Source organism: Pseudophryne corroboree, chromosome 2 (genome assembly GCF_028390025.1).
Source record: "Pseudophryne corroboree isolate aPseCor3 chromosome 2, aPseCor3.hap2, whole genome shotgun sequence".
Lineage (NCBI taxonomy): Eukaryota > Metazoa > Chordata > Amphibia > Anura > Myobatrachidae > Pseudophryne > Pseudophryne corroboree.
The window spans coordinates 58210146-58229200 of NC_086445.1; the positions used below are offsets into that span (position 1 = coordinate 58210146).

General features: G+C 48.2%; 1 protein-coding gene across 1 annotated transcript in view; it reads right to left on the reverse strand.

Annotated features, from left to right (window-relative positions):
- The window catches only part of CCDC90B (coiled-coil domain containing 90B), a 74851-nt gene that overhangs the window by 53532 nt on the left and 2264 nt on the right, over positions 1 to 19055 (reverse strand). Inside the window, exon 2 of the mRNA XM_063951341.1 lies at positions 4859 to 4978. Within this exon, the coding sequence (XP_063807411.1) occupies positions 4859 to 4978 (120 nt within the window). The remainder of the gene's footprint in view (positions 1 to 4858; positions 4979 to 19055) is intronic.

Here is a 19055-nt window from a genome sequence, read left to right on the forward strand (position 1 = left end):
CTCCCTTCTTCCGAAGGAGTATCATCATTTCGGCCATTACCTTGGTAAATATCCTCGGTGCCGTGGACAGGCCAAACGGCAACGTCTGGAACTGGTAATGACAGTCCTGTACCACAAACCTGAGGTACTCCTGGTGAAGTGGGTAAATGGGGACATGCAAGTAAGCATCCTTGATGTCCAGCGACACCATAAAATCCCCCTCTTCCAGGCTTGCAATAACCGCTCTGAGCGATTCCATTTTGAACTTGAATTTCTTTATATAAGTTTTCAAGGATTTTAAATTCAGGATGGGTCTCACCGAACCGTCCGGTTTCGGTACCACAAACATTGTGGAATAGTGACCCCTTCCCTGTTGAAGGAGGGGGACCCTGATAATCACTTGCTGGAGGTACAGCTTGTGAATTGCCGCCAGCACTACCTCCCTTTCCCTGGGAGCAGCTGGCAAGGCTGATTTGAGGTAACGGCGGGGGGAGTCGCTTCGAATTCCAGCTTGTATCCCTGAGATACAATTTGTACAGCCCAGAGATCCACCTGTGAGCGAACCCACTGGTTGCTGAAGTTTCGGAGACGCGCCCCCACCGCACCTGGCTCCGCCTGTGGAGCCCCAACGTCATGCGGTGGACTTAGTGGAAGCAGGGGAGGACTTTTGTTCCTGGGAACTGGCTGTCTGATGCAGCTTCTTTCCTCTACCCCTGCCTCTGGCAAGAAAGGATGCGCCCCTGACCCTCTTGCCTTTCTGAGAACGAAAGGACTGCATTTGATAATACGGTGCTTTCTTAGGTTGTGAGGAAACCTGAGGCAAGAAAGTCGACTTTCCAGCTGTCGCTGTGGACACGAGGTCCGATAGAGCGTCCCCAAACAATTCCTCACCCTTATAAGGCAAAACCTCCATGTGTTTTTTAGAATCAGCATCTCCTGTCCATTGCCGAGGCCATAAGACCCTCCTGGCAGAAATGGACATAGCATTAATTCTGGAGCCCAGCAGGCAAATGTCCCTCTGAGCATCCCGCATATATAAGACGACGTCTTTTATATGGCCCAGGGTTAGCAAAACAGTATCCTTGTCGAGGGAATCTATGTCGTCTGACAGAGTATCTGTCCATGCTGCTACAGCACTACACATCCAGGCTGAAGCAATAGCAGGTCTCAGTAGAGTATCAGAGTGTGTATACACTGACTTCAGGATAGCTTCCTGCTTTCTATCCGCAGGCTCCTTTAGGGCGGCCGTATCCTGAGACGGCAGGGCCACCTTTTTAGATAAGCGTGTCAGCGCCTTGTCCACCCTAGGGGATGTTTCCCAACGTAACCTGTCCGTTGACGGGAAAGGGTACGCCATCAGTAACCTCTTAGAAATCACTAGTTTCTTATCATGGGAACTCCACGCTTCTTCACATAATTCATTTAATTCATCAGATGGGGGAAAAGTCACTGGCTGCTTTTTCTCCCCAAACATATAAACCCTCTTGGTATTAACAGGGTTAATCTCAGAAATGTGTAATACATCTTTCATTGCAATAATCATGTATCGGATGGCCTTGGTCATTTTAGACTGTAAATGTGCCTCATCATCGTCGACACTTGAGTCGGACTCCGTGTCGACATCTGTGTCAACCATCTGAGATAGAGGGCGTTTATGAGCCCCTGACGGTTTCTGAGTCGCCTGGGCAGGCGCGGGCTGAGACCCCGGCTGTCCCAAGGCTGCTGCGTCATCAAACCTTTTATGTAAGGAGCTTACATTGTCGTTTAAGACCTTCCACATATCCATCCAATCAGGTGTCGGCCCCGACGGGGGCGACACCACACTTATCTGCCCTTGCTCCGCCTCCACGTAACCCTCCTCATCAAACATGTCGACACAGCCGTACCGACACACCGCACACACACAGGGAATGCTCAGACTGTGGACAGGACCCCACAAAGTCCTTTGGGGAGACAGAGAGAGAGTATGACAGCACACACCACAGCGCTATATAACACAGGGATTTTCACTTATAATAAGTGATTACCCAATAGCTGCCTTATATGTTTTATTTGCGCCTAAATTTATGTGCCCCCCCTCTCTTTTTTACCCTTCTTGTACCTGGATACTGCAGGGGAGAGCCTGGGGAGCTGCTTCCAGCGGAGCTGTGTAGAGAAAATGGCGCTGGTGTGCTGAGGAAGAAGGCCCCGCCCCCTCAGTGGCGGGCTTCTGTCCCGCTTTCTGTGTAAAAAAATGGCGTTTTTTTTTACATATATACAGTGCCAGACTGTATATATGTATTTTTATTGCCAAAAGGTACTTCAATTGCTGCCCAGGGCGCGGCGCGCCCCCCCCCCCAGCGCCCTGCACTCTACAGTGACCGGAGTGTGTAAGTGTGCTGGGAGCAATGACGCACAGCTGCGGTGCTGTGCGCTACCTTAAATGAAGACAGGAGTCTTCTGCCGCCGATTTCGTCGCCTTCAAGCTTCTGTTCTTCTGGCTTTGCGAGGGGGACGGCGGCGCGGCTCCGGGAACGGACGATCGAGGAAAGGTGCCTGTGTTCGAACCCTCTGGAGCTAATGGTGTCCAGTAGCCTAAGAAGCACAAGCTAGCTGCAAGCAGGTAGGTTTGCTTCTCTCCCCTTAGTCCCACGTAGCAGTGAGTCTGTTGCCAGCAGAAGCTCACTGAAAATAAAAAACCTAATAAATACTTTCTTTACTAGTAAGCTCAGGAGAGCCCACTAGGAGCACCCAGCTCTGGCCGGGCACAGATTCTAACTGAGGTCTGGAGGAGGGGCATAGAGGGAGGAGCCAGTGCACACCAGATAGTACCTAATCTTTTCTTTAGAGTGCCCAGTCTCCTGCGGAGCCTGTCTATTCCCCATGGTCCTTACGGAGTTCCCAGCATCCACTAGGACGTCAGAGAAATGTTGTTTTGCAATCAACCTTGAACTAGGCCCATAGTACAGATGCAAACTAGTAAAAAAAGGCATCTGATAGAAGGTGAGTTCTGATGTCACCAATACAGCAACCATTACCAAAGTTTGTGTATTGTAAAGATATTAGTTAGAATAAAGAGATTAAATGTAATTTATTATAACAGGGACACAGCTACAACAGATGCCTCTACTATTTCATAGACAAGAAACGACAATGAAAGTAAACAATGTGCAGTGGTTGAAGTATGTGGGTATGGTTTGCCAGGGGCTACCCCGATCCGGTGTCCCGATCCCCAAATACCGGCACTTATCAGGTGTTATGCTTCACGTGCCTCAGGCATGTAAAGCATAACCCCCAAAAAGCAGCCCTTCACAGCCATGATAACATAAGGCTCTGAGAACTAATCCCGGATCCCACGTGTTAGCACCCCCAAAAAAACGGGCTACAATAGGATAGCCCGATCCTCCGTTTTTTCCAGCCCAAAAATGAATGGGGCTAAAAGGATACCCATGTTAGGGGTAAATGTAATAGCCTGCAAACTGTTTTAAAGTATCAATCATTTCACAGGCAAAATCCACTTGGTTTTGCCTTTTAAATGATTGCGACTTTAAAACATTGGGCAGACTCGCCGGAACCCGTCGATGCCTGCAGTTTGCAGGCTATTACATTTAACCCTTAAGCTGGGTACACACTACGCGATAGTGCGTCCCAGCAACTGTACGAAGCAACGATACATCGACCCGCCGTAAACACTATACGATATATTGTACGACGTTGTGATGCATCGTTACATGCTGCATGTAAAATACACTGTGTCGTCTGTGGGACTGTCCCATCTGACGTGCAGCACACGATCCAATGAACGACATCCAGGTACAATGGATCACATGAACGATATATCACTCTGATCCGCATCAGGACGACATATTGTATTATATATCGCATAGAGCGTCCTATCGCTCCTTGTGTTGCGGTGCTATGCTGCGCTCGGATTAGGAGGCTGCGCTCAGATTAGCGGAGTCATCGGTTTTCCTCCCTTAGCTGAGAGCGCAGCTAAAGCTTTACCTGCCAAGCCACTTTCCGATTGGTCCAGCCAGAGGAGCGGTAGAGGGCTCTTGCTCTCCCCACTCCATATGGAAGTCTTTATCATAGGGACAATCAGCACAGTGTGTGTAGCAGTCATTAATCCAAAGTGTTCCAGGTCTTTACAATGAAGGAAATGATCAATGATACAAATAAGAAGTAAGGCATGCAGGGCGGTGTACCGAGCCCCCACTCTTATCATGTCTCACGATCGGCAGTCCGGCTAGGTGTTCATTCAGAGTAGATATGTGTCCTGAGCAGCTTAGGTAAGTCGTGTGTTTGGCAGAATAGTGAAGATTCCAAGCACGGACTTTGGAGGTAATTCCAGCTGGCTCACAGGTGGCGGATGACCCTTCTGATCAACGTCATCAATGGGAATGGTGATGGAGAGCGTCTCTGTAGAAATACCCATGGGACCCGTCAGTCAGTGGGATCTGATAATACAGGTCTGACCTGGCTCAGTGAGTAAGATCTTATGCCGCTGGCGTTGCTGACAGTGGATCCTGCAGGCTGAGCGTGAGGCTTCCTGTATCGGGAAGTCCTCACAGCAGTGAAGTTGAAGTCTTTCAGTGTGTAAAGTCACCGACGCGTTTCGACTACGTTCTTTCTAGCCTTCCTCTGGAGAACGCGCAATGTGCAAATTCAGGCAACATAAGCTCCACAAATGGATGTTCAACTCTTCCTCAGCCCCTATATGTTTCACCAGGAGTCCCCAGCCCAAAATACTGTTATTAATAATACTCTCAGACATGGGAGTAACCTCCATGATGCTACATACTCTTACTAGAGCTCTTCAGTGTAGGAGAGTAATGACATCACAGTGATTCACCTCATGCTATAATGGTGAACGGAACATGGATCATCATAAATTACTCACCATGTGTCTCCAGGTCCTTCACAAGAGCATGGGTATCGAACGTTAACTTCCTCTGCTCGGATGACGTTATTTCCACCCTTCTGACATCATAATTAGACAAAACATTGCTGGTTACAAATCCTGAAACACAAGGCGGATGCTGATCAAAAATCTGAAGAGACAGTGAATATAATAATCGGCCTACTTTATCTTTCACAGAACACATGGGTCATGACCGATGATTACACGGGCCATTTATTGGCTGGAACTGAACATTTCATGATCAATTTCATGTCTGCCTAGTACATTCTGAGAAACTATAAGGATATATTCACGTGGGGCCTGATTCATGGGTAAGCCCAAGCGCCTATACTCCTGTTCTCTCCTGGTGTAACCCAGGCACATATACTACTGCTCCCTCCCGATGTAACCCTAGCACATATACTACTGTTCTCTCCTGGTGTAACCCAGGCACATATACTACTGTTCTCTCCTGGTGTAACCCAGGCACATATACTACTGTTCTCTCCTGGTGTAACCCAGGCACATATACTACTGCTGTCTCCTGATGTAACCCAGGCACATATACTACTGCTCCCTCCCGATGTAACCCAGGCACATATACTACTGCTCTCTCCCGATGTAACCCAGGCACATATACTACTGCTCTCTCCTGGTGTAACCCAGGCACATCTCCTACTGCTCTCTCCTGGTGTAACCCAGGCGCATATACTACTGTTCTTTCCTGGTGTAACCTAGGCACATATACTACTGTTCTCTCCTGGTGTAACCTAGGCACATATACTACTGTTCTCTCCTGGTGTATCCCAGGCACATATACTACTGTTCTCTCCAGGTGTAACACAGGCATATATACTACTGCTCTCTCCTGGTGTGACCCAGGCACATATACTACTGTTCTCTCCAGGTGTAACCCAGGCATATATGCTACTGCTCTCTTCTGGTGTAACCCAGGCACATATACTACTGCTCTCTTCTGGTGTAACCCAGGCACATATACTACTGCTCTCTCCTGGTGTATCCCAGGCACATATACTACTGTTCTCTCCTGGTGTAACCCAGGCACATATACTACTGTTCTCTCCAGGTGTAACCCAGGCACATATACTACTGTTCTCTCCTGGTGTAACCCAGGCACATATACTACTGTTCTCTCCTGGTGTAACCCAGGCACATATACTACTGTTCTCTCCTGGTGTAACCCAGGCAATGTTTTGTTTATTAAAACTTGCAACAGATATATACATTATATACAATATACTAAATAAATAAATAATATCTTCATGATAACACGAAACATAAATTATGCATGATACGCAACATACAAGAAATTAAATCTATATTGTAGCTCAAGCAGAAAATAAATACACACAGCTATCACCCTTATTGATATTCCCAATATTTACATACTGTGTAAAGTAAAACTGAGCAAAGCTTTTCAGATCTATGCAAAACCCACCAAAAAATTTTTTTACCAAAAATCTACAGGGTGTGAAAAGAAAAGAAAGGTTTCCAGCTAGACTTGAAAAGGATTTCTGCCACCCACTCAAGGGGGTTTCAGGTGACCCCACCAGCGAGACCACCTGACAGCATCCATCCTCTGCTTATCTAGAACCATCATTTTACCAACCTCGTTCAGAATTGACTCCACCACCTCTTCACAGGACAGGATTTTCTTTCTCAGGGAAACTAGACACCGTGCACTCCAAGTGTGATATCTGACTACTAAACTCACTAAAAAAATGGTGGTCAAATTAAATCTACCATATCCTTTAAATGCACCATAATCCTACTCAGGGTAACTAAGCCCCGAAAGGCACGGGATACGTAAAGCTCTTGAAACCCTCTTATAAACTTTTATGTTAAAGGGGCACTTGATCAGGAAATGGTCCATTGTCTCCTAGACATTCCTCCCGTGGACAGTCACGATCACTGGCATTTCTCCACATCATGTTCCCCTTTACATAAAGCTTCCCATGCAAAGAAAGCCAAGCAATATCTCTGAACTTCAGCGGTATTCTCTCCGAATTAATCAGAGCCAACCCTGCCGAAGCGACATCGCTCGGGCAATCCCTTAGTGACAGCGGAACGTGAAAGTGGGTTCGCAAAATCCTCTCCCCCAACTCCTTCCTGGACAGGTCTTTGACTTCCCCCACTTCCAGTCCCCAACGCTTTGTCACTTTCAAGCACTGGATAGCGTAGATCGGAAGATACCCACTCCGAATTTGAGGGCTCTTCACTTGGCCTCCTTCTAACCAAAGTCTAAGGAAAGGAGACACCCAAACACTAAATCCACTTACCCATCGAGTGGGAGTCTCTAACAAAAACCTCCCAAGGTTATATTTTAGAAAAATGGTTACAAAAAAAGACAACAGGATTGACCATACCCAACCCTCCATCTTTCCTCGATTTGTAAGTGATACCTCTGTTGATTAAATTCATCCTGTTTCCCCAAAATAAGAGGAAGAACAGAGAATTCAGTATGGTCCATAAAGACTGAGGCAAAAAACACACATAGCTGACATATAAAAAAATTAGGATCAGGTAGGTTTTGCACAAATCAACTCTTTCCCTGAAAGAGAATTTTCATCTCTTCCAGCTCTCTACTTTCTTGGCAGCAATTTCCAGAGTATTCTCCCAATTTAGAGTGGCATAATCACCATGATCGAAACAAATGCCTAGAATCTTTATCTGTGGACTGGCCCGGGGGAGGCTATCCGGAAGGCAAAATTCCTCACCTTCCTCCCCCATCCAGAAAGCTTCACACTTCTCACGATTTATTCTAGAGCACGAGGCCTCAGAATACTCACAGATGAGATCTTTCATACAGAGGCGTAACTAGGGTTTTTGGAGCCCAGGGCAAGATCAATAATGGCGCCCCCCCCCCCCCCCAAAAATAAATAAATAAATAAATAAATAATTTTTTCTTAATAAAATAAATTAATAAAATGATAATGAAAAAAAAAATACAAAAGGAAAGTATGTGCAGACGCCACCGGTGTCACTGCATATAAAGATGTCAGGGTGTGTATGTATGTGTATGTAGGTGCAGTGGTCGAAGTTGAATTTTTGAAGGTGGAATGAAAGAGTGCAGACAGCAATTATGCGCGCGCCGAAGGCGCACGCGCTCCGGAAAAGGGGCGTGGTCACTCAAAAGGGGCGTGTCCTTCAGTATAGTAGGACCCCTTATACTATCTAGTACTGGTGCCCCTTTCACATTATAGCACACGGTATGAGCCGAAATTCACATTATAGCACACAGTATGAGCCGAAATTCACATTGCCCCACACGGCATGAGCCGAAATTCACATTATAGCACACAGTATGAGCCGAAATTCACATTACCCCACATGGTATGAGCCAAAATTCACATTATAGCACACGGTATGAGCCGAAATTCACATTATAGCACACGGTATGAGCCAAAATTCACATTACTCCACATGGTATGAGCCAAAATTCACATTTCCCCACATGGTATGAGCAGAAATTCACATTTCCCCACATGGTATGAGCAGAAATTCACATTACAGCACACGGTATGAGCCGAAATTCACATTACAGCACACGGAATGAGCCAAAATTCACATTACCCCACATAGTATGAGCCGAAATTCACATTATAGCACACGGTATTAGCCAAAATTCACGTTACAGCACATGATATGAGCCAAAATTCCCATTATAGAGTTAGGTGATCCTACCCCCAGAATTAACATGGCCTGTGGGGCACTATGATGAGGGGAGCCCACCCCCTTAATAGACTAATTGCAGAGTTTAGCAGCGGAAGGGCTGCAGCGGTTTCTCACCCCAAGCTGCGGCGCTTCTGCCACCTCCGACACTCCACATCTTCGGCACCACCCGGGATGCAGAGCACCGCACCGGGTATGCACCCTTTTCAGTGTGGCCTGCTGCGCTCCGAAGGGGTTCTTGTTTCATGCTGCAGGATCCCGATGTGCGCCTTCCTCCCCGCTGTTACTGTCACGGTAAGCATTAGTATCGTTTACCGCAGAGGCCATTTTCTGAGGCATATGTGTTAAACCTCAGGAACTGAGATGCCCTTCTCACCATACAGCTGTGTGGCCGAGCCGGGCGGGGGGACAGCCAGCAGCAGCATGCCGGATATCAGCTGCAGAGGGTGCGGGCTGTACATACTTGGGGCAGCTGGATATTCAACAGTGCTGAAAGCCTCCGGAGCCCGCACCCCCGGAGCTGCAGTACACCGGCAGAGGACACCCATCCCCCGAACCCTGCGTAGCCCAAAGCCGGAGATCAGCAGCATGTTGAACGCGGAAGCAGAAGCTGCTTATTGCCGGTCAGCATGCTGCTGATCTCCGGCTTTGGGCTCCGCATGTGCATTACAGCCCCCACCCTCGGCTGCTGATATCTGGCATGCTGCCCCTGCTGCTGGCTTTCCACCCGCCCGGCTCGCCCACCCAGCTGGATGGTGAGTAAGAAGGGCATCTCAGTGCCCGTGGTTTAATACATATCTCTCTTCGGTAAATGGCCATTAGTACATCCCATACACACTGATTACACACACACAGACTGGCCACCCCCAAATCCTACACACACCCACTCAGACTACACACACACACATTCTCATACTTTCCTCTCCCCCACACACACACTGGACTGCAAAAATTTACACACACTGACACTGTTCCACACACACACAATTAACACACACTCACACTGTCCCACACACACAATTAACACACACGCACACTGTCCCACACACCAGTGGCGTGCGGTGAGGTCAGTGGCGTGCGGTGAGGCACTACAGCCATAATGTCCGCCGAATCCTGTCGATGAACCCTACCGCCACCGAGCCAATGCCCGCCACTGCCTCTGAGCCGATGCCACCACCAATGGCTTACAAACTCGCCCACCATCAACTGACCCAGCCCTCCGCCACTAATTTGCAACTCAGTCCAAAGTTGCCAATGCCCGCTGCATGCCTGCTCATCATACTTGTGATGTTGTATTGTACATTTTTATAGAAAAAAATAATAATCAGTGTTTGGGACTGGGAAGGGAGTGGGAGGAGGACATGAATGCAATTTTGTTGTCCAGGGTTTCCATTAACTTAATGGAGAAGGGTCTGAATGGGTTAAAAATGTAAAAAAAAAAACTGCATGAGGTCCCCCTCCTAAGTATAACCAGCCTCGGGCTCTTTGAGCCGGTCCTGGTTGTTTAAATACTGGGAAAAAATTGGACAGGGGTTCCCCGTATTTAGACAACCAGCATCGGGCTCTTAGTCCGGTCCTGGTTCAAAAAATACGGGGGACAAAAGATGTAGGGGTCCCCCCGTATTTTTAAAACCAGCACCGGGCTCCACTAGCCAGGGACATAATGCCACAGCCGGGGGACACATTTATGTAGGTCCCTGCGGCCGTGGCATTACCCCCCCAACTAGTCACCACTGGCCGGGGTTCCCTGGAGGAGTGGGGACCCCTTAAATCAAGGGGTCACCCCCCCTCCAGGCACCCAAGGGCCAGGGGTGAAGCCCGAGGCTGTCCCCCCCATCCGTGGGCTGTGGATGGGAGGCTGATAGCCATGTAAGTAAAAAAAGAATATTGTTTTTTGTTGTGGAACTACAAGGCCCAGAAAGCCTCCCCCGCTTGCTGGTACTTGGAGAACCTCAAGTACCAACATGCAGGGAAATAACGGGCCCGCCGGTACCTGTAGTTCTACAACAGAAAAAATACCCAAATAAAAACACAACTCACACACCGTGACAGTAAAAATTTATTAAAGTACACTGACACACTCACACATACTTACCTATATCCCACGCCGGTCACGTCCACTTGTCCAGTAGAATCCAATAGGGGTAGCTGTAAAAATGAGAGACACATTACTTACCTACATCCCACGCTGGTCACGTCCACTTGTCCAGTAGAATCCAGTAGAGGAATCTGTAAAAATGAGAGACAGATTACTTACCTACATCCCACGCCGGTCACGTCCACTTGTCCAGTAGAATCCAGTAGGGGAATCTGTAAAAATGAGAGACAGATTACTTACCTACATCCCACGCCGATCACGTCCACTTGTCCAGTAGAATTCAATAGGGGTACCTGTAAAAATGAGAGACAGATTACTTACCTACATCCCACGCCGATCACGTCCACTTGTCCAGTAGAATCCAATAGGGGTACCTGTAAAAATGAGAGACAGATTACTTACCTACATCCCACGCCGGTCATGTCCACTTGTCCAGTAGAATCCAATAGGGGTACCTGTAAAAATTAAAATGATACTTACAAACTGCAATCCACAGGAGGAGAGAGAGAGAGAGAGAGAGAGAGAGAGAGAGAGAGAGAGAGAGAGAGAGAGAGAGAGAGAGAGAGAGAGAGAGAGAGAGGGAGGGGGGGGGAAGAGACTAACCTGCTGCTGCTGCCGAGGAGACCGGCACACACTGCAGGGCCACGACGGGAGGACGGAGCCGGCGGAGGAGGGGGAGAGCCGCACACCGCCGCTCCTGTCAGCGGCAGCGGAGGAGGATGGGGCGCACACTACAGACGCCAATAACCGCCGGGACAATTAACACACACACACACAATTAACCCACGCACACTGTCCCACACACAATTAACACACACGCACGCACACTGTCCCACACACACAAATATCACACACGCACACTGTCCCACACACAATTAACAAATACGCACTGTCCCACACACAATTAACACACTCACACTGTCCCACACACACACTTAACACACGCACACTGTCCCACACACACACACAATTAACACACGCACACTGTCCCACACACACACAATTGATACACACGCACACTGTCCCACACACACACAATTAACACACACGCACACTGTCCCACACACACACAATTAACACACACTCAAACTGTCCAACACACACACAATTAACACACACTCAAACTGTCCCACACACACACACACAATTAACACACTCACACTGTCCCACACATACACAATTAACACACGCACACTGTCCCACACACACACAACACGCACTCAAAACTGTCCCACACACAATTAACACACTCACACTGTCACACACACACACACACACACACACACACACAATTAACAAACACGCACTGTCCCACACACACAATTAACACACTCACACACACACACAATTAACACACACACACTGTCCCACACACACACAATTAACACACGCACACTGTCCCACACACACACACAGTCACACACACACACAATTTACACACACTCAAACTGTCCCACACACACAATTAACACACTCACACTGTCCCACACACAATGTCACACGCACACTGTCCGACACACACACACTTAACACACACACACACACACACACAAAATGTCCCGCACCCCCTTCCCGCTCACCTGCACTTACTGCTGTTCAGGGCAGGGGCCGCACGCCCCCCCGAGGTCGAACATGCGCGCACCTCCGCGGTCGCGATCGCGTACACACAGACACTTTTGCAGGGGGGAGTAGGGGGAGGCTCCTGGCTGCCGCTGCCTGTCTATTGTGACAGGCACAGCAGCCGGGGAGACAGGGAAAGCGCCGCGGGTAGCGCCGGCGGAATCCCTGAAGCATGGGGCGAGTGGGCCGTGCAGGTGCCGGTGGCGCCCCCCTCTGTTGGGGCTGCCATGGCGCCCAGGGCACGTGCCCTGCTCGCCCCGTGCTAGATACGCCTCTGCTTTCATATCACGTGCCTCTGCCACTGATGACAAAACCACTGTGACATCATCTGCGTAGGCCACTACCTTCAAAGGCAGCTCCAAGCCCAGCTGCACCCCTCCCACTGCACTGTTCTCTACCCTTCTGATGAAGGGATCAATCGCGAATACATACAGGAGGGAGCTCAGGGGGCAACCCTGACGGACCCCAGAGCCCACTTCAAAAGTAGGACCCACCCAACCATTGACAAGCGGGAAGCTTTCGGCCTGACTGTATATTGTTTTTAGCCAATTCCCCACCCGAACTGGAAATCCATAACTTTCAAGCAAGGCCCAAAGGTACTTATGGTTCACTCGGTCAAAAGCCTTAGACTGATCCAATGCCAGCAAGTACTTTCCCCATTTCTCAGCACGGCATCGCTCTATGGCCTCCCGGATGCCAAGGACAGCACTAAAGGTGCTTCGGCCCTTCACAGTACAGTGCTGAGAATTAGAAAGCAGTTGTTCAGAAAACTCTGACAACCTATTAAAAATAATTTTTGCCAAAATCTTCCTGTCCGTATTGAGAAGGGCGATGGGGCGCCAGTTCTCAATATGGGATGGATCCTTACCCTTAGATAATAATATGAGAGCAGATAACCTCATAGAAGGAGGGAGTGTTCCCTCACCCAGGCACTCATTAAAAACATCTACAAGGCGAGGAATCAAGAGATCTGCAAAAACTATATAAAACTCAGATGTTAAGCCATCTGGGCCTGGAGATTTCTTTAAATTTAACTGACCAATCACCTTCTTAACTTCCTCTGCTGTCACATCACTACCCAAGGTTTCAACAGAGGCATCTGGATTGCAAAGTCCAGGTGTCTCACTTAGAAATGTTTCCATCATTTCACTGATAAGTGGCTGCTCAGACAAAAGATCGGAGTAATAGGATCTAATAACATTCAAGATGCCTTCCTTATCCTCACAAAGGACACCCTGTCTATCATAAAGAGCCCTCACCTCCTTCACCTCTACTGATTTTCCACAGCTCTGGTAGGGATCAGGCGAGTGGTATTTTCCAAAATCCCTCTCCAGAACCAAAGAATCCAGTCGGTTATACTGATATTCCCTCATATGAGCCTTCACTCTGGACATTTCCCCACTATCTCCACGCTCAGAGATCAAGAAATCTAATTTCCTTTTCAGACTCTGGTAGATATTCTGTCTTATCAAGTTCTTTTTAGCTACAAGCCTACAGAAGAGCCTCCAAATTCTTTTTTTAACCTCTTCCCACCACTCAGATCTACTCCAACCTGCCTCCAAAAGTGTTTCCTGGGATTGAAAGAATTCCCTAAAAGATTGTCTAACACTTTCTTCCTTTAGGAGCTCAGAGTTCAAGCGCCATAGGCCCCGTCCTTTCTAAGTGGTCTTTGATGTATTTAAAGTGACAAAGAGAAAAGCGTGATCAGAGAACTCTACTAGCTTTACCTCTGGAGGCAAAGTTTTTGAGGTTCCCTTAACAAAAAACCTATCTATGCTAGACCTGCGACTACCACTAAAATAGGTGTAACCCGTGAGGTCTGGGAAATGGCGAACATGCACATCCACCAGACCTGCCTGTCTAACCATGCTAACTAAAAAATTGGAATCAGGACCCAGGGTTGTCCTTGAACCTCCCCTGTCTTTTGACCTAATGACGGTGTTAAAGTCACCTCCAAAGACAATCTGCTGGGCCGAAAAAAAGGAATGGTTTTATCTCCCTGAAGAGACATCTCCTGTCCCATGATGACTGTGATCCATAGATGTTAATGAGTCTCAGGTCATGCCCCCTCAGGTTGATATCTAAAATCATACACCTACCTGCCTGTAATTCTATAAACTTGTGCACAGTTACCATACCAGTAAAAAGCACTACCACCCCACCGTACCGCTCGGCCGCAAGAGACCAGTAAGAAGGCCCACGCCTCCAATCTCGCTTCGCATTGTGTAGGGTGTCCAACTTACTAATTCTCTTGCAAAAACAAAAAATCAATCTCAATCGTATTGAAAAAATCAAAGGCCATAAAACGAGCTCGTTCGGAAACTACGGAAGCCACATTAATAGTGGCGCATCGTATGGGTTGGGGATCCATGTTTCTTTGGTTATAGAGACAGGACCTTGCTCACTTTTACTTAACACACTTTGAAACCTCCATAGAGGATCCACACTCTTGATATACTACCTCCACAGAGATATTATCACCCTCCTCAATGACTGAAGTCATTCCATCACCGTCCTCCCCATCCTGTCTAGAACCATCCTCTAGAGGAGGCTCCGGATCAGGTGGCTTACGGGCAAATCTAATTACCTGGCATTGGTCACCCACTTTACTACTTTCTAATGTACTACTTGGGCCAACCACAGACCCTGAGGATACAACCCCCTCCTCCAAATTTTGGGTTTCTTCCACCACTATGGCCTCTACTTCCTCCTCTACCAAATCTGTCCCTACTGGGTCCCATTCTAGGCTTTCCTGTCTGTCCTCCTCTGTATCCCCCTCTTCTCTCAACTTTCTTTTAATCTTTTCTTTACTCTTTTTCCCTGGGACTCCAACTTCAATTAAACTTTTTGTTACTTTTCTTGTTTTTCTTCTGTTGACCCTGGGCACAAAAGAGAGGTCACCACCATTTCTTACAACTTCACCAACCTCCTCCTCATCTGTAGTAAAAGCATCGAACCGATTGCTAAGTACTACTTTTATTTCTTCTCCTTTCCTGTTTTTATTGCCTCTTCTTACCTCCTGAAAAGGAACTTCTCTACCCACTGAACCTTCTGTTACCATCACCTTACAGGCTCCTTCTGACTTTCCACCCTCTGAACCTTTATCTGGTTATCTTTCTCCTGGCCACCTTCCTTCTGCACTTCCTTTCTCCCTTTGGATGGCTCATCTCTCTGATCTTGTTCTTCTCCAAAATTGTGGTTGGCCCATGGACATCGACTATAAGGGTGACCTTCTTCCCCACATAAATTGCAGGTAACTTTATTACAATCTTTGGAGATATGTCCCACCTTCCCACATAGGGTACATTTGATCACACTGGAATCACTACTTAGGTGTCTAAAATCACTGCACCTGAAACAAGTTCTTGGCTGTCCTTGGTAAAAACACTGCACACGATCCCTTCCTATGTATGCAGTGGAAGGAATGTGGAGGAAACCTCAATCAGTGTTTCTTAGTTTCACCATGACAGCCCATGCACCGCCCCATACTCCCATGGTAAAACTGACTTTAATCAAGTCAGACTGCACATCACAAAACCTAGAAAGCCAATACAGAATATCTTGTGGTGGGATAGATTTGTTTCTGACAAGGATTGTTACCTTCACTTTATCCTGTTTGGTTACTAAGACAGCTTTAAATGCATCATATGGTTTAGAAGATCTGCACGCCTGCCGCTTCACCCAGAAAGCCTGAAGTCCCTGATAAGAAATAAAGCCTAAATCAAAATCTGGCGTTTTAACTGGGTGAATGCAGGCGTACAGATCTGAGGCATGGAAACCTAAACCGAAAATCATCTGTAAAAAACTTTCTTTAGTCGGTGTCTCGCCTACACCAACCCACTTAAACTGAATCAAGTTCCTTCTCTTCCCTACTTGCCCTGACCCTACATTCATTTGGGGCATACTGGAACTTGTACTGGGTCTATGTACCATAGTGGCATAAGACATTACCCCTGGGACGGGCTGTCTGTTCACATCAGATGCAGCATTTTCTGTACATTGTTGCACATTTCTACTTTCACCAGAAACAGTCACATTTTCCCTTCTTTCTCTTTCCTTATTTAGCAGTTCAGCAGCCACCTTTGCTCTACTAGGAGCACCCATCTGACCATACACAATATTAATCACTTCTTGCTGACCTACTGATAGTGTACTTTTGTCCAAAGCCGACATTCCCTGCACAGTGTGTTGCTGGGGCAGACCCTCTGCTGTCTCAGTTCCTGCTGCACAGGAGAGAACACACACTTCTCCTCCCCTACCCCCCCACCTGCTGCAGAACTTGTATTAACCCCTGCAGCACTGGCAGAAGGCCCAGCAACAGTACCTTTATCTTTGTTCTCTGCTTTGGCCTTCAGCAGGAGTTCGGCTTTGATTATTTGCATCTCCAATTGGAAATCTGACAATTCGTCCTCTTCACATCTCACAGCTGTTTCTACATGCGGGACAGGTTTATGGAGATTGGCTGTCAGTGCGGCAGGTACAGTATCAGCCACCATTGCCCCTGCAGCACACTGCACACCCTCCACAGCCTGCAGCACAGCTGGATAATGGGGAGACGCCTCCCCAACCCCAAACTCTGCAACAGAATCACCTCTGACCGACTGACAGACCTCAGGCTCCTGGGCTTTCATCACTGCAGCCCCCTCCAGCAGCTGATCACTGGATATAGCAGATGCAGTGCTTTCACTTTCAGCTTTAACTTTGTTCCTCTCCTCCAGCCACAGTACCACTAGCCGTGCTTTAACCCTTTCCAGGGTGGAAGCCAGTGACAGGATCTCTTCTCTCGAAACTGGCCTCTCCCATTTGTAACACTTGTTTCGCTTCTTTTTTTTCCTGGGCTATTCTTTGGTTAAGTCGCTGGGCTTCACGTTGCAGTTCTTTTATACTGTAATGCTGGTATGTCTCCTCTGTCTCCTCATCATCCTCAGTCCCTCCTGGGGATACTGGATCATTTTCCCCAGCATCTAATGGTCGGGACACCCCCGCTTCACTGATTGTCGGGCACGCAGTTTCTGCCACCGCTTTACCTGGAGTTGATTCACTCGAGGGAGTACCCTCATTCAGTTTGGGATTGTCTGCTTGCAGCTCCGATTGCCTTGGAGCACCATTAGAACAGCTGGTCCCCACTTCCTCTGGCTGGTCACCTGCCAATATTGCCGTGGCTCCAGGGTTAGCTATAGCAGCAAATTCAGTGCTCTGATTACTGTCCACACACAGGGAGCTTTCTCCCCCGGGGTGATCCATCCCGTCCGGGGAAGCCAGCAAGGAAACCCCTGTAAACTGCACCTGTAGCAGCAGCAGCTGGAGCTCACAACCAAACAACCTGCTCACAGCACACCTAGCTCCTTCTGCAAAGTCTCCGCCCCAAGAGAATTACCTCCAGGTGAGACCCAGGCACATATACTACTGTTCTCTCCTGGCGTAACCCAGGCACATATACTACTGTTCTCTCTTGGTGTAACCCAGGAGTATATACTACTGCTCTCTCCTGGTGTAACCCAGACACATATACTACTGTTCTCTCCTGGCGTAACCCAGGCACATATACTACTGCTCTCTCCTGGTGTAACCCAGGCACATATACTACTGCTCTCTCCTGGTGTAACCCAGGCACATATACTACTGCTCTCTCCTGGAGTAACCCAGGCACATATACTACTGCTCTCTCCCGATGTAACCCAGGCACATATACTACTGCTCTCTCCTGGTGTAACCCAGGCGTGTATACTACTGCTCTCTCCTGGTGTAACCCAGGAGTATATACTACTGCTCTCTCCTGGTGTAACCCAGGCACATATACTACTGCTCTCTCCTGGCGTAACCCAGGCACATATACTACTGCTCTCTCCTGGTGTAACCCAGGCACATATACTACTGCTCTCTCCTGGTGTAACCCAGGCACATATACTACTGCTCTCTCCTGGTGTAACCCAGGCACATATACTACTGTTCTCTCCTGGCGTAACCCAGGCACATATACTATTGCTCTCTCCTGGTGTAACCCAGGCACATATACTACTGCTCTCTCCTGGTGTAACCCAGGCACATATACTACTGCTCTCTCCTGGAGTAACCCAGGCACATATACTACTGCTCTCTCCTGGTGTAACCCAGGAGTATATACTACTGCTCTCTCCTGGAGTAACCCAGGCACATATACTACTGCTCTCTCCCGATGTAACCCAGGCACATATACTACTGCTCTCTCCTGGTGTAACCCAGGCGTGTATACTACTGCTCTCTCCTGGTGTAACCCAGGCGTGTATACTACTGCTCTCTCCTGGTGTAACCCAGGAGTATATACTACTGCTCTCTCCTGGTGTAACCCAGGCACATATACTACTGCTCTCTCCCGGTGTAACCCAGGCACATATACTACTGCTCTCTCCCGGTGTAACCCAGGCACATATACTACTGCTCTCTCCCGGTGTAACCCAGGCATGTATACTATTGTTCTCTCTTGGTGTAACCCAGGTGCGGGATCGGTATGACCGACAGCCAGATTCGCGGCAGCGAGCGCAGCATGTCCGCTCACCACGATTCAAGCCCGGTGACAACCTTCAGTCACCACACTTTTATATTCCCCCTCGGGTGGTGGCGTGGACCACCACTCGAGTGGGAATACCGCGCTTGGGTCAGGATTCCAACCGTCGGCATATACCAGACTGTCGGGATTTCGGCGTCGGTATCCTGGCACCTGGCAGACGGTAATTTAACCGCATCCCCCAGGTGCATATACTACTGCTCTGTCCTGGTGTAACCCAGGCGCATATACTACTGTTGGGA